Raw genomic sequence first — 14431 nt, forward strand, 5'->3', positions numbered from 1 at the left:
AAAAAAAAGACAAAGGCTCGCTGAATGGATACAAAAACAAGACCCATATATATGCTATCTATAAGAGACCCACTTCAGACCTAAGGACACATACAGACTGAAAGTGAGGGGTTGGAAAAAGATATTCCATGCAACTGGAATTCAAAAGAAAGCTGGAGTAGCAATACTCATATCAGATAAAATAGACTTTAAAATAAAGAATGTTACAAGAGACAAGGAAGGACACTATGTAATGATCAAGGGATCAATCCAATAAGATATAACAATTATAAATATATATGCACCCAACATAGAAGCACCACAATACATAAGGCAAATGCTAACAGCTATAAAAGAGGAAATCGACAGTAACACAATAATTGTGGGGGACTTTAACACCTCACTTACACCAGTGGACAGATCATCCGGAGAGAAAATTAATAAGGAAACACAAGCTTTAAATGACACAATAGACCAGATAGATTTAATTGATACTTATAGGACGTTCCATCCGAAAACAGCAGATTACACTTTCTTCTCAAGTGCACATGGGACATTCTCCAGGATAGATCACATCTTAGGTCACACACCAAGCCTCGGTAAATTTAAGAAAATTGAAATCATATCAAGGATCTTTTCCAGCCACAATGTTATGAGATTAGAAATAAATTACAGGGGAAAAAAATGTAAAAAACACAAACACATGGAGGCTAAAGAGTATGTTACTAAATAACCAAGAGATCACTGAAGAAATCAAAGAGGAAATCAAAAAATACCTAGAGACAAATGACAATGAAAACAAAATGATCCAAAACCTATGGGATGTTTCTAGCAATACAATCCTACCTTAAGAAACATGAAAAATCTCAAATAAACAATCTAAACTTACACCTAAAGGAACTAGAGAAAGAAGAACAAACAAAACCCAAAGTTAGTTGAAGGAAAGAAATCATAAAGATCAGAGCAGAAATAAATGAAATAGAAACAAAGAAAACAATAGCAAAGATCAATAAAACTAAAAGCTGGTTCTTTGAGAAGATAAATGAGATTGATAAACCTTTAGCCAGACTCTTCAAGAAAAAGGGAGAGGACTCAAATCAATAAAATTAGAAATGAAACAGGAGAAGTTATGATGGACACCACAGGAATACAAAGCGTCATAAGATACTACTACAAGCAACTCTATGCCAATAAAATAGACAAGCTGGAAGAAATGGACAAATTCTTAGAAATATATAACCTTCCAAGACTGAACCAGAAAGAAATAGAAAATATGAACAGACCAATCACAAGTAATGAAATTGAAACTGTGATTAAAAATCTTCCAACAAACAAAAGTCCAGGACCAGGTGGCTTCACAGGTGAATTCTATCAAACATTTAGAGAAGAGCTAACACCCCATCCTTCTCAAACTCTTCCAAAAAATTGCAGAGGAAGAAACCCTCCCAAACTCATTCCACGAGGCCACCATCACCCTGATACAAAAACCAGACAAAGATACTACGAAAAAAGAAAATTACAGACCAATATCACTGATGAATATAGATGCAAAAATCCCCAACAAAACACTAGCAGACAGAATCCAACAACACATTAAAACGATCATACCAGGCTTCCCTGATGGCGCAGTGGTTGATAGCCCGCCTGCCGATGCAGGGGACACGGGTTCGTGCCCTGGTCCGGGAAGATCTCACATGCCACGGAGTGGCTAGGCCCGTGAGCCATGGCCGCTGAGCCTGCACGTCTGGAGCCTGTGCCCCGCAACAGGAGAGGCCACAACAGTGAGAGGCCCACGTACCGCAAAAAAAAAAAAAAAGGATCATACCATGATCAAGTGGGATTTATCCCAGGGATGCAAGGATTCTTCAATATACGCAAATCAATCAATGTGATACACCATATTAACAAACTGAAGAATAAAAACCATATGATCATCTCAATAGATGCAGAAAAAGCTTTTGACAAAATTCAACACCAAGTTATGATAAAAACTCTCCAGAAAGTGGGCATAGAGGGAAACTACCTCAACATAAAAAAGGCCAAATACAACAAACCCACAGCAAACATCATTCTCAATGGTGAAAAACTGAAAGTATTTCCTCTAAGATTAGGAACAAGACAAGATGTCCACTCTTGCCACTATTATTCAACATAGTTTGGAAGTCCTAGCCACGGCAATCAGAGAAGAAAAAGAAATAAAAGGAATACAAGGTGGAAAAGAAGAAGTAAAACTGTCACTGTTTGCAGATGACATGATACTATACATAGAGAATCCTAAAGATGCCACCAGAAAACTACTAGAGCTAATCAATGAATCTGGTAAAGTTGCAGGATACAAAATTCATGCACATAAGTCTCTTGCATACCTATACACTAATGATGAAAAATCAGAAAGAGAAACTAAGGAAACAATCCCATTCACCACTGCAACAAAAAGAATAAAATACCTAGGAATAAACCTACCTAAAGAGGTAAAACACCTGTACTCAGAAAACTATAAGACACTGATGAAAGAAAGCAAAGAGGACACAAACAGATGGAGAGATATACCATGTTCTCTCTTTCATTCAGATTATTTTCAAATCACTGTTTAGTATTGTGTGTCTTAATTTAAAAAAAAAAGTAACAGGCACTTGATAATAAAATCAAGTTTGAATAAAGGAAAAAGAGAAAACTCTAGTGACAGAAACCAGAGCAGTGCCTGCCAGGAGTCAGGGGGTAGGGCAAAGCCGGGACTGCACAGGGGTATGAGGGAACTTTTTAGGGGAGAAGAAAATATTCTACATCATGATTGTGGTGGTACCTTTGACAAAACTCATCGAATTACACACTTAAAATTAGTAAATAAGTTTTAAATAAATTATACCTCAGTAAAGGTGATTCTAAAAATCGATTCAAGGAAAAGATAAAGCTTAAGCAAGTGTCAGATACCCCTCCCCCTAACAGTGAAGTATGAACTAGGAGTGCCACACATCAGTACAAGTTCCTGGGGAGGGCAGCTGCGTGCCAGATAGTGGAAACGTCAAGGAATTTCTGCTAACTGTTGCCTGGAGCAGGTAAAAGAAATAATTAGGGCTGAGGAAGCAGCCTGGTTTCACAAGAAATAAGGAGAGATCTTGGACGCATGCGGAAACCTGCCAAATTGGAGGGGCCAAGACAGGTCTTGAAATACACATGGGGCTCTCCATTTGTAGTTTTGTTTTCAGTTGCTCTGGAATGGGGGTATTTGAGGGTCACCCCTGGGACCTGAAATTTTCACCCAACTTAAGGCCTCAGGTTAAGAAGGTGGGTCTCCTTATACCTCCTGGGCAGGCAGCATCTCCTGGAAACAAGACAGGCAGAGAGCTGAAGGGGCTTTGCCTGGAGACTGGGTAAAAGAGCAGCAACACCAGGCCGCTGGCTCTGCAGAAATGGCAGCGTGGCAGCAGCAAGAAAGCCCTGCAGAGAGAGGAAGCCCTTGGGCACAGTGGGGATGGTGGGGAGAAGGCAGCCCGCCACACCCAGCAGGACTCCAAAGAGGGCAAGAAGGGTGCAGCTGCTTGCAGTGAAGCACAGTGCATTCTGCTCCCCAAACCCTACCCAAAAAATGACAGGGAAGAAAGTAAAAAGACCTCAATCCTTTTACGGGAGAACTGGAAAGGAGCAAGCAGCAGACAAGAGATTTCAACAACTTTTGGGAAGACAAAAAACCAAATTATCAGAGAGGAGGGACCTCAGAGCAGGTGAGCTATACACTCGTAGGCACCTGCAGGCACCAGGGACCACTGAGGCTGGCACAAGGCATGGGACAGAAAGCAGGGCTGAAAGTCTGAACAGAGCTGTTGGAACCCTGGGTTCCCCCACCAGGGCCCACCTGCTCCCCTAAGGGACCACACCTCCCAAAGCCACTCCTTGCCAGAGACTGGTGGTCTCTTCTAGAGACTCTACCCATAAAGGCTGAGGGCCCAGGGAGCAGGCATAGCAGAGCCGAGTCGAGGCATGGGCTGAAAACCAGGAAGCAGGTAAGGTCTCCGACTCAGCTGTGAGACCCCTGTCCCTCTCCCGAGACTGGCTCTCAGACACCAGCAGAGAAGCACGGACACCCTACCAGCCCTGCAGAAGGCTGGAGAATTCCTCCCTGGAAAACTGAAGGGCTCCAGGAAAGAGACTTCGCCCACTATGTTTGACGGTCACCACCAGTGAAAAAGTGAGCTTGAGATCTGGTCCCATGATAGGAAACCCTGGAGTCAGACCTTAGGATCTAATGGCTCCCATGAGTACTTTCAACACATCCCTCTGTTTTCAACCCTGCCCACCCTCCACTGGTATCCACACCCCCAGAGCCCGAGCTCGACAGGGCCGGACAACAGTAAGTGCTCAAAGGGCTCAGATTCTTCCTCCTCTTGTTATCCTCATTCATTCTCATCAGAATTCCGCTCTGCAGGTGCAGAGACTTAAGTAGCCTCCAATCTGTCAAGTCAGTCCTCCTAGCGCCTCTATTTCCTTTCCAACTTAAGATATAAAGTTGTGTGTGTGTATTAATATATATGTTTCCTAGCTTCATCAGAAGTGGAGAATTATATTTCTGTTTCTCCTATTCTTGGACATTTTCAGATGATTTCCAAGACACGTCTTTATTCTACCATCTTATTCTACCATCACATGACCATATTTCTAAAATGTAGCATTTAAAAAAAAAGTGGCTTTAAAATCATCATGGAGGGCTTCCCTGGTGGCGCAGTGGTTGAGAGTCCGCCTGCTGATGCAGGGGACACGGGTTCGTGCCCCGGTCTGGGAAGATCCCACATGCTGCGGAGTGGCTGGGCCCGTGAGCCATGGCCACTGAGCCTGCACATCTGGAGCCTGTGCTCTGCAACGGGAGAGGCCACAACGATGAGAGGCCCATGTAGCCCCCCCCCCAAAAAAAAAATCATCATGGAAAGTAAAATTGCATTCTTAAATGGATCAACTAGGTGTTAAAAAGGCAATCATTTCTATTGTCATAATATTCACTAAATGTCATCAAAAATCACTAGCGGTCCTTTGATGTCAATAGATGTTCACTGAGATATGCTTCTTTGACAGCTCGCATTGCAAATAACCACTGTGTAAAAAATGCAAATATACCTCATACAACTTGGTTTCCAAATCTTTAATGTAGTCCTCGGCATCGGGCAGGCTCTTATAATAAGCCATGTTTCTCTTCATCATTTCATCATCAGGATGCTTCAGTAGAAAGGTGTGAGCAGCTGCAATGGCTTTTGGAAGATTATTTGCCTAAAATACAAAGAAGAAAGAGAAAAGCTACTCAGTGGGTGGTGAGCGTGAACGTCTGTTCAGTCCTTCGGCAACTTTGTGTTTCTACACAACATTGGAAGCTAAGGGTTCAGTGATTTCCAAGACCCAGCAAGACCTGGTCCAGCCACTCTGGAAGAGTGTTCATTCGCTGCAGGTGAGTAGATGGCCTTTGTGTGCCTGTCCCGATCTATGCCCTGCAGTCTCCACCCTACCCTGCCCTGCCCAGGAGGCTGGTGTACAGGCTGTCACAGCAGACGCCCTTGACCCCTAGCTTCCAGTGGGTTCATCAATGAGGAGCTCCAACAGGAACCCAACAGGAGACTGAAGGAAGGGAAGAGAATAAGGCTGGGCTGTTAGTGTCCTGGCTCCCTCCCTGCAAGGTCCCTCCCTTGACTGAAGGTCACAGCCCCTCTCAAAGCGGCCCTCTCCTTCTGGTATCTCTCCTTCTGGCTTTCAGCAATTGGTCTCTCCCTTGCCCCTTCTGGCCTGGGTGGGGGAGTGTCACACCTCACTATCACTAGCCCTTGTAAATACCTGCTTTATTAAAAGTTCCTCCAACATCTGGAGCCTGTGCTCTGCAACGGGAGAGGCCACAACGATGAGAGGCCCATGTAGCCCCCCCCCCAAAAAAAAAATCATCATGGAAAGTAAAATTGCATTCTTAAATGGATCAACTAGGTGTTAAAAAGGCAATCATTTCTATTGTCATAATATTCACTAAATGTCATCAAAAATCACTAGCGGTCCTTTGATGTCAATAGATGTTCACTGAGATATGCTTCTTTGACAGCTCGCATTGCAAATAACCACTGTGTAAAAAATGCAAATATACCTCATACAACTTGGTTTCCAAATCTTTAATGTAGTCCTCGGCATCGGGCAGGCTCTTATAATAAGCCATGTTTCTCTTCATCATTTCATCATCAGGATGCTTCAGTAGAAAGGTGTGAGCAGCTGCAATGGCTTTTGGAAGATTATTTGCCTAAAATACAAAGAAGAAAGAGAAAAGCTACTCAGTGGGTGGTGAGCGTGAACGTCTGTTCAGTCCTTCGGCAACTTTGTGTTTCTACACAACATTGGAAGCTAAGGGTTCAGTGATTTCCAAGACCCAGCAAGACCTGGTCCAGCCACTCTGGAAGAGTGTTCATTCGCTGCAGGTGAGTAGATGGCCTTTGTGTGCCTGTCCCGATCTATGCCCTGCAGTCTCCACCCTACCCTGCCCTGCCCAGGAGGCTGGTGTACAGGCTGTCACAGCAGACGCCCTTGACCCCTAGCTTCCAGTGGGTTCATCAATGAGGAGCTCCAACAGGAACCCAACAGGAGACTGAAGGAAGGGAAGAGAATAAGGCTGGGCTGTTAGTGTCCTGGCTCCCTCCCTGCAAGGTCCCTCCCTTGACTGAAGGTCACAGCCCCTCTCAAAGCGGCCCTCTCCTTCTGGTATCTCTCCTTCTGGCTTTCAGCAATTGGTCTCTCCCTTGCCCCTTCTGGCCTGGGTGGGGGAGTGTCACACCTCACTATCACTAGCCCTTGTAAATACCTGCTTTATTAAAAGTTCCTCCAACTACCCAGTATGACTATATCACATCTTTTCTGCCAGAACCTTGACAGATATATCAATACTTTCCAGAGTCTCTCACAGAATCTCCCTTCACTGTTCTCAGTGATTCCCACCACCTCCTCACTTACTCATCCATTCACTCAGCAAATATTTGTTTCAAGCCTCCTACATGCCAGGCACTGTTCTAGGAAATGGGTCTGTAAGAATGAGCAAAACAGGGAAAGAATCCCTGCCTTTACGTACTGGACATGCAGGTGAGCCCTCCCTATTCCCGTAACCTTGATCAAGAGCCTCTTTTTTTTTGGTGGGGGGACATGCCTCCTTATGACCTGTTTATTTCAAGTAATTGACCCAACCTGTACCAAATGGATTCATTTCCTCTCTCTCTCCATCTATATATATATAGATACACACATACACACACACACACACACACACACACACACACATCATATACATGGGTCTACAGGTGAATACTTGCAGATAGACATGTTGACATGTAACTTTACTATATCATGGATATATGTATACTAATATATTTTATATACTATATAATATATAATGTAATATATGTAATACATTATAATTAAAACGTATATAATTATTTTTGTAAATAAGTTCATTTGTATCTTTGTTCTTAGATTCTGCATATAAGCGATATCATATGATATTTCTCTGTCTGACTTAGTTCACTCAGTATGACAATCTCTAGGTGCATCCATGTTGCTGCAAATGGCATTATTTCATTATTTTTTATGGCTGAGTAATATTCCATTGTATATATGTTCCACATCTTCTTTAACCATTCATCTGTCGATGGACATTTAGGTTGCTTCCATGTCACAGCTATTGTAAACAATGCTGCAATGAACACTGAGGTACATGCATCCTTTCAGACCGTGTTTTTCTCCAGATATATGCCCAGGAGTGGGTTTGTTGGGTCATATGGTAGCTCTATTTTTGTTTTTTTAAGGAACCTCCATACTGTTCTCCACAGTGGCTGTACCAATTTACACTTCCACTAACAGTATAGGAGGGCTCCCTTCTCTCCACACCCTCTCCAGCATTTATTGTTTGTGAATTTTTTGATGATAGCATCTTTTGTGTCATCCTGTGTCTGTCTCCCTGCTTTTCACACCTCTTTGTGGTCTCAGCTAATGTGTCTGTCTCCCCCTCCAGACTCTGTGCCTTGAAGGACCCAGCAGTGTCATTCATGTCTGCACTCCTGGTACCTGGCACAGTTCCTGCGACAAAGCAGGACTTGGTAAGTACCAGTGATTGGGATGTAACATCACCACTGCATAATATTTTCATGAAATTAATTCATGTTTCCCTCTATTTTCCCCTCTCTCTCTTCTCCCCACTAGGTGGTGGTCAGCTGATTCTGAGTTTCACTGCCTCGTGGGAGGTAGCTGTCTGCTCAGGACACAGAAACATGACAAAAGCCCCTGTACTCTTGAGAGGACTTGGCAAGTATGGGAAGAGGGGGAAATCGGGAGAGGGAGCTGCAGGAAGAAGCTGACTGGCCTGGAAGAAGAGGGAGGAAGGGGAATCCTCTAGGCCAGAAGAAAGTCCCCCTTGGGGTCTGCAGGGGCAGCAAGGTCTGTGGCCCTTGACTTTCAGGTTTGGCACCTGCAGGCGGAGCCCAGGAGAGCAGAAGTCCTTAGAGAGGAATGGGATGCTCTGGGGGCGGGAGGCTCAAGAGGTGGGCAGCCGGGGATAGGGACACCTCCCTGTGTGGACACGCAAGCAGCAAACAGAGGACCCCCCGCGATGTCCTGGCCCCTCGGTGCCCTGGAATCACAACACAACCTGTTTGGGGGGGAGGGGAGGCCCCCGGATCTCGTGCACAGAGACTCCTTCAGCCAATCCAGAGGGACACTCTGGGGCAAGAATTAGGGAATTCAGTTTGGAGAGAAAAAATAAAGGGATACTTGGCACACTCTGGATTTCCGAGAATCAAAGGATAGCACATACCTGTGCAAAATTGCCCCAGCATGGGAGCCCAGAGACAATGGCAGTGACTGCCCTGGAGGAGTGATGGGTGGTGATAAGGACAGACTCCCAGAAGCCAGTGCTGATATTTGGGGAATGCCAGCTAGTGACCTGGAGTGCGACTGCCTTTTTTTTTTTTTTTGGCTTTGCTGCCGGCTGCTTGTGGGATCTTGGCTCATGGACCAGGGATGGAACTCTGGGTGGGTGGGTGAGGCCGGAAGGGGGATGGGGAAGCACATAGTCCTAACCACTGGACCACCAGGGAATTCCCAGTACTGCCTTTGAAAGAGTTCTACAGACAGCTTTATACTCCTGGCTGGAAAAAGGCCAGTCTGGCAGTCAGAAGGAAGGGAAGAGTATGAATGCAGCCCTTTTTAAAGCATGTGCCAATGAAATTAGATTCTCTGATTCTCAGAAGAGCACTTAGAAAGAGTGGCACAGAGTGGGATTTTTTAAGGCCTCTCACTCAGGACCTGAGTTTTGCAAAATGGAATCCCTTCCTGAAGGATGATTTTATTCATTTTTACTCCAGCTCTGTCAGCTGGAGCATGGAGCCACATCTTGACAGCTAAACCTCTGACAGACCCCAGGCAGGTTTTAGAGAAGGAGGGGGTGGGGGAACCTACCCTGCCATGGGTTCCTAAGAGACAGCCACCTGCATGAGAGGCTCCCAGTCACCTGTCAAACCAGCCACCCCTCAACCAGGGGAGGACAGAGTCCAGGTCCAGGCAAAGAGGGGGTAAGCATGCCTGCGAGGCAGCCAGCTCTGTCAGCTCAGAGTTCAACAGTCATCAAGGATATGATAAAGCGCTGGGGCCCACCTGTTCCTCGGCCTGTGGGGAAGATGAGCATTTCATGGAGATGGTGGCCACAGAGAGAACCCACAGCTCATGACATGAACCTAAGTCAGGCTGGGGGCATGAAACCTACCGTGGTTTCAGATACTGCTAGAGCAGGAAGCACCGTCCATCTCCAGTACCTGTTGCCAGCCGTCAGGTGCCAGGTAGAATGAATGTGCCTGCCACCAATTATTTCCTCTCTACCCAGAAACAGAGTTTGAAAATATAAACTCCATTAAAGAAAAAAAAAAAAAATCAGCCATACAATATCATCACCCCAAATCACTTTTTCAGTGATTTTCAGTTGAAGCAATTAAGTGAAGGTTCTGGTTTATTTATAAAATTCTAAACTTCTCCCTGCCCTGTAAGTGATCTCAAAATACTAAGACGGATGGTATTATACTGACTTTTTTTTTTGGCTGCACCCCGAAGCTTGCAGGATCCTAGTTCCCTGACCTGGGATTGAACCCATGCCCCCTTCCATGGGAGTGCGGAGCCTTAACCACTGGACCGCCAGGGAATTCCCTATACTGACTTATAAGTAAGTGATTGTTACAAGACCTACAAAATGTTTTGAGAGAAGCTATGAACTTCCTAATCTTTGAGGATCCCAGGGTGGAGGAAACCCCTGCCTTCTGATCACATTGTAGCACTGCAGTCCCCTCCTCCCTGTAGCATTTGTTTCAAAGTCATCTGTATATTAGAGAAATCAGAGCTTCCACTATTCTCCAGGTTTAAAAATAAAACGTTTTCCCCTTGATTATGTGACTCAAATTTGGCTCAGACTGTATTTGCCAAAAGTTCTACAAAAAAGAGAGAGGATTAAAACGAGTCCTTTTTAGCGTAAAAAATACCGCTTGTATGAGTCAGCCATTATTTCTGTATTTCATACATTCTGGAAATGTATTAATCTTATCCCCGTTCTATTTTAAAATTGTCTTTTTATTGCCAGGACAAACATTCACAAATCTGATACTTATATAAAACTGTAACCAGGCATAGAAATAACCCAGCTTTTCTCCTGTTTAGGGTTTCTGCTATTTTATGGCTCATATGAATGCAACAGACACGCAGCTCCGTTTCAGGGAAATATGAAAAACAGATCTTGCAGCCCAAAGACTGAAAGCAAAGTTTAAAAACTCGTTTTCGGTTAGAGAAAGTAGAAACTGGACTTTGAGAGGGCTCTACTGGCAAAACCCAGTGAAGACCCACCAAGCTAAAACCTGTTTATCCAGTAACAGGGAATTCAGCCCCTCTTAAAACTTGTGGGTCCCCAGAGTAAGGACTTAAAGGATAGAGACTGCAATTTGTGGCTATTTTTAGCCAGCAATCACAGGCAGAATGTAAGCAGCCACAAAAAGGAGGAAGACAACTGTGTTACATTCTAGATGAAAGACAGCCAGCCCAGAGCGCCAGCCCTGATGAATCACAGCGCTCAGCTGCTTCTCCTCCAGGCAGGGAAGTGTCCTTCCAAGGAGCCCTGCCCTTTCCTGGCCTTAATTTCCTCTTTAAAAGGGACCGGCCGGCTCCGCAGGTCCTCTTCCGCCCTATTACTGAAAGGCACCACTCACTTGAGAAATGGGATTTTAACGGTATATACCAGAAAAGGAGTCTGTCTTCAAATAACACTGTGCTAGGCGTTCTATGTATGTTCTCCGCCTCAGAACAACCCTTCAAGAATAGTATTTTCATCTCTATTGAAGATGAAGAATAGGGGGAACAGGATTTGAAGGCGTCCTTTGGCAGCGCGAGGTGGGAAAGAACTAAGTCAAGAAAGAGCGTTGGGACGCGGTCCAGGACCGAGGGACGGAGCCTGGGCCTAGAGGCGGGGCCTAGGCTTGGGGGCGGGGCGGGGCGAGGCGAGGCGGACTTGCCTTGAAGTAGGCGAACTGCAGGAACTTGTAGGGCTCTCGGCGTTGGAAGTCGGCCAGCACTTCGCGGCTGGGCTGCGACTGGCGGAAGGCCGGCAGGCCCTGTTTGCAGCGCTTGAGGCAGTGCGCGCGGCGCAGCAGGCCCCCGAAGAGGCGCAGCTCCGGGTGGCGCGCGAGGCCGGCGGCGGGCTCGGGCTGCGGCGCCGCGCTGCAGTTGCGGTGGCAGAAGGCCTCGCTGTCGCGTAGCAGGCGGTGCAGCCGCAGGCTGATCTCCAGATAGCCCACGCTCTCCGCCCAGTGCTCGCCGCTGTATTGGTCCAGCGCGTGCCGGTAGGCCGACTCGAGCGGCATCAGCTCGTCCCGAGGGAAGCTGCGGAAGCTGTAGCGCTCGTACTGGGCGCGCCCGGAGCGCAGCGCGCAACCAGCGCACAGCAGTGCCAGCAGCGCCGCGGCCGCCCGGCGCCCCGGCTCCATCGCTCCCGACGGAAGGAAGGAAGGAAGGAAGCAAGGAGCGGTGCGAGAAGGAAAGGAAGCGGGAGGACTGAGCGACGCGGCGAGCCGAATGCTGGGGAGGCGGGGACGCCAGCCTCCGGCCCGCCCCGTCCGGCTGCCCCTCCCCACCCAATCCGGGGGTCCGGGGGAAGCTGCCCGCGCGGAGTGGGTGTCCTGGGGAGGGGCGCTGCCCTCTAGTTCCAGCACGATCTAACCCGTGATCCTGGGCTCCACTGTTAGCTCCTTTATAAAGAGGGCGGTCTGCAAGCCAGGCGCGGCCCTAATGGATCATAGATCATCGCTGCTTACACTTTAGAATCTCAGAGGACTTATGAAAACGCAGATTCCTGGACCGTGACCCCAGAGTTTCTCATTCAGCAAATCTGGTTGGGATGGGGGTCTGAGGATCTGCGATTCTAACCAGCACCCTGGTGAGACTGATCCTGCGGGTCCACGGCCTACACTTTGATGGCACTGCGACAACCTCATTTCAATGAGAAAGACAATGCATAAATAAAATTAATAAGGATGTCAGTGGCGCTTTGTAAACTGTTAAGCTAATCAAGTTGAAGATGCACACACCTTATGACTGCCATTCCACTCCTCAGAATACGCTGGAGAGGGAATTCCATGGCGGTCCGGTGGTTAGGACTCGGCGCTTTCACTACTGAGGGCGTGGGTTCAATCCCTGGTGGGGGAACTAAGATCCCGGGAGCAGTGCGGTGCGGCCAAAAATTTTTTTTAATAAATAAATAAAAGAATACGCTCGAGAAACTTATATGTGTGCATCAAAAGATGCGGAAAGGGCTTCCCTGGTGGCGCAGTGGTTGAGAGTCTGCCTGCCGATGCAGGGGACGCGGGTTCGTGTCCCGGTCCGGGAAGATCCCACGTGCCGCGGAGCGGCTGGGCCCGTGAGCCATGGCCGCTGAGCCTGTGCGTCCGCAGCCTGTGCTCCGCGACAGGAGAGGCCACAACAGTGAGAGGTCCGCGTACCGCAAAAAAAAAAAAAAAAAAAAAAAGATGCGGATAGAGGGGCCTCCCTGGTGGTCCAGTGGCTAAGACTCCGCGCGCCCAATGCAGGGAGCCTGGGTTTCATCCCTGGTCAGGGAGCTAGATCCCATATGCTGCGACTGAGAGTTCGCATGCTGCAACTTAAGATCCTGCATTCTGCAACGAAGATCCTGTGGGCCGCAACTAAGACACGGTGCAGCCAAATAAATAAATTAATATTTTTTTAAAACAAATAAATAATTTACAGAAAAATTAAAAGGATAGTAGAAACAATTCCTATATAGCCCTCATCCACATTCACAAATTGCTAAGTTATGCCACATTTACTTTCTCTATATTTATCTCTATGCTTTTTTCTGAATCATTTGACAGTACATTGAATACATGAGGTCACTTCCCCCTTAATCTTTTAGTATTGATATGTATGTCCTAAGAACTAAACTACAGACAATGATCAAATTCAGGAAACTTAGCATTGATGGAGGACTAATCTATATTCCCTATTCCTGTTTTGTCAACTGTCCTAATAATGTCTTTTTTTTTTTTTTTTTTTTTTTTTTGCGGTACGCGGGCCTCTCACTGTTGTGGCCTCTCCCGTTGCAGAGCACAGGCTCCGGACGCGCAAGCTCAGCGGCCATGGCTCACGGGCCCAGCCGCTCCGCGGCATGTGGGATCTTCCCGGACCGGGGCACGAACCCATGTCCCCTGCATCGGCAGGCGGACTCTCAACCACTGCACCACCAGGGAAGCCCCATAATAATGTCTTTTACAGCACTTTATTCCCCTGGGTAGGATGCGATCCAATATCCTGTGTTGAATCTAGCTGTCTCTTCTACTTAGTGTTCTGGAATCTGAACCTTCAGCTTTTCTTGTCATACCATTGACACTGTATAAGAATACAGGCCAAAACAACAATGAGATCCACTGCACACCTATTAGAATGGCCAAAATTCAAAATACTGACAACACCAAATGCTGACAAGGATGTAGAACAACAAGAACTCTTCATTCATTGCTGGTGGGAATACAAAATGATACAGCCACTTTGGAAGACAGTTTGGCAGTTTCTTACCAAACTAAACATACACTGCCATACCATCCAGCAATTACATTCATTGGTATTTACTGAAATAAATTGAAAACTTATGTCCACACAGAAACCTGCACACAAATATTTATAGCAGCTTTTTACATAATTGCCAAAACTTGGAAGGAAACAAGATGTCCTTCAATAGGCGAATGAATAAATAAACTGTGGTACATCCAGACAATGGAGTATTACTCAGCACTAAAAATAAATGAGCTATCAAGCCACAAAAAAAGACATAGAGGAAACAAATACATTTTACTAACTAAAAGAAGCCAATATAAAAAGGCTATTTACTTACTGTATGATTCCAACTATATGG

General features: G+C 46.2%; 1 protein-coding gene across 1 annotated transcript in view; it reads right to left on the minus strand.

The window, feature by feature from the left end:
- The window catches only part of CRTAP (cartilage associated protein), a 36064-nt gene extending 23984 nt beyond the window's left edge, over nt 1-12080 (minus strand). The window contains exons 1-2 of the mRNA XM_007447696.1: nt 11523-12080; nt 6089-6238 (exon numbers count right to left, since the gene is read on the minus strand). Of these exons, the coding sequence (XP_007447758.1) occupies nt 6089-6238; nt 11523-11993 (621 nt within the window). The 5' untranslated portion in view covers nt 11994-12080. The remainder of the gene's footprint in view (nt 1-6088; nt 6239-11522) is intronic.
- Nucleotides 12081-14431: the final 2351 nt, after the last annotated feature.

The sequence above is a fragment of the Lipotes vexillifer genome, unplaced genomic scaffold (genome assembly GCF_000442215.2).
Source record: "Lipotes vexillifer unplaced genomic scaffold, Lipotes_vexillifer_v1.1 scaffold73, whole genome shotgun sequence".
NCBI classification, from domain to species: domain Eukaryota; kingdom Metazoa; phylum Chordata; class Mammalia; order Artiodactyla; family Lipotidae; genus Lipotes; species Lipotes vexillifer.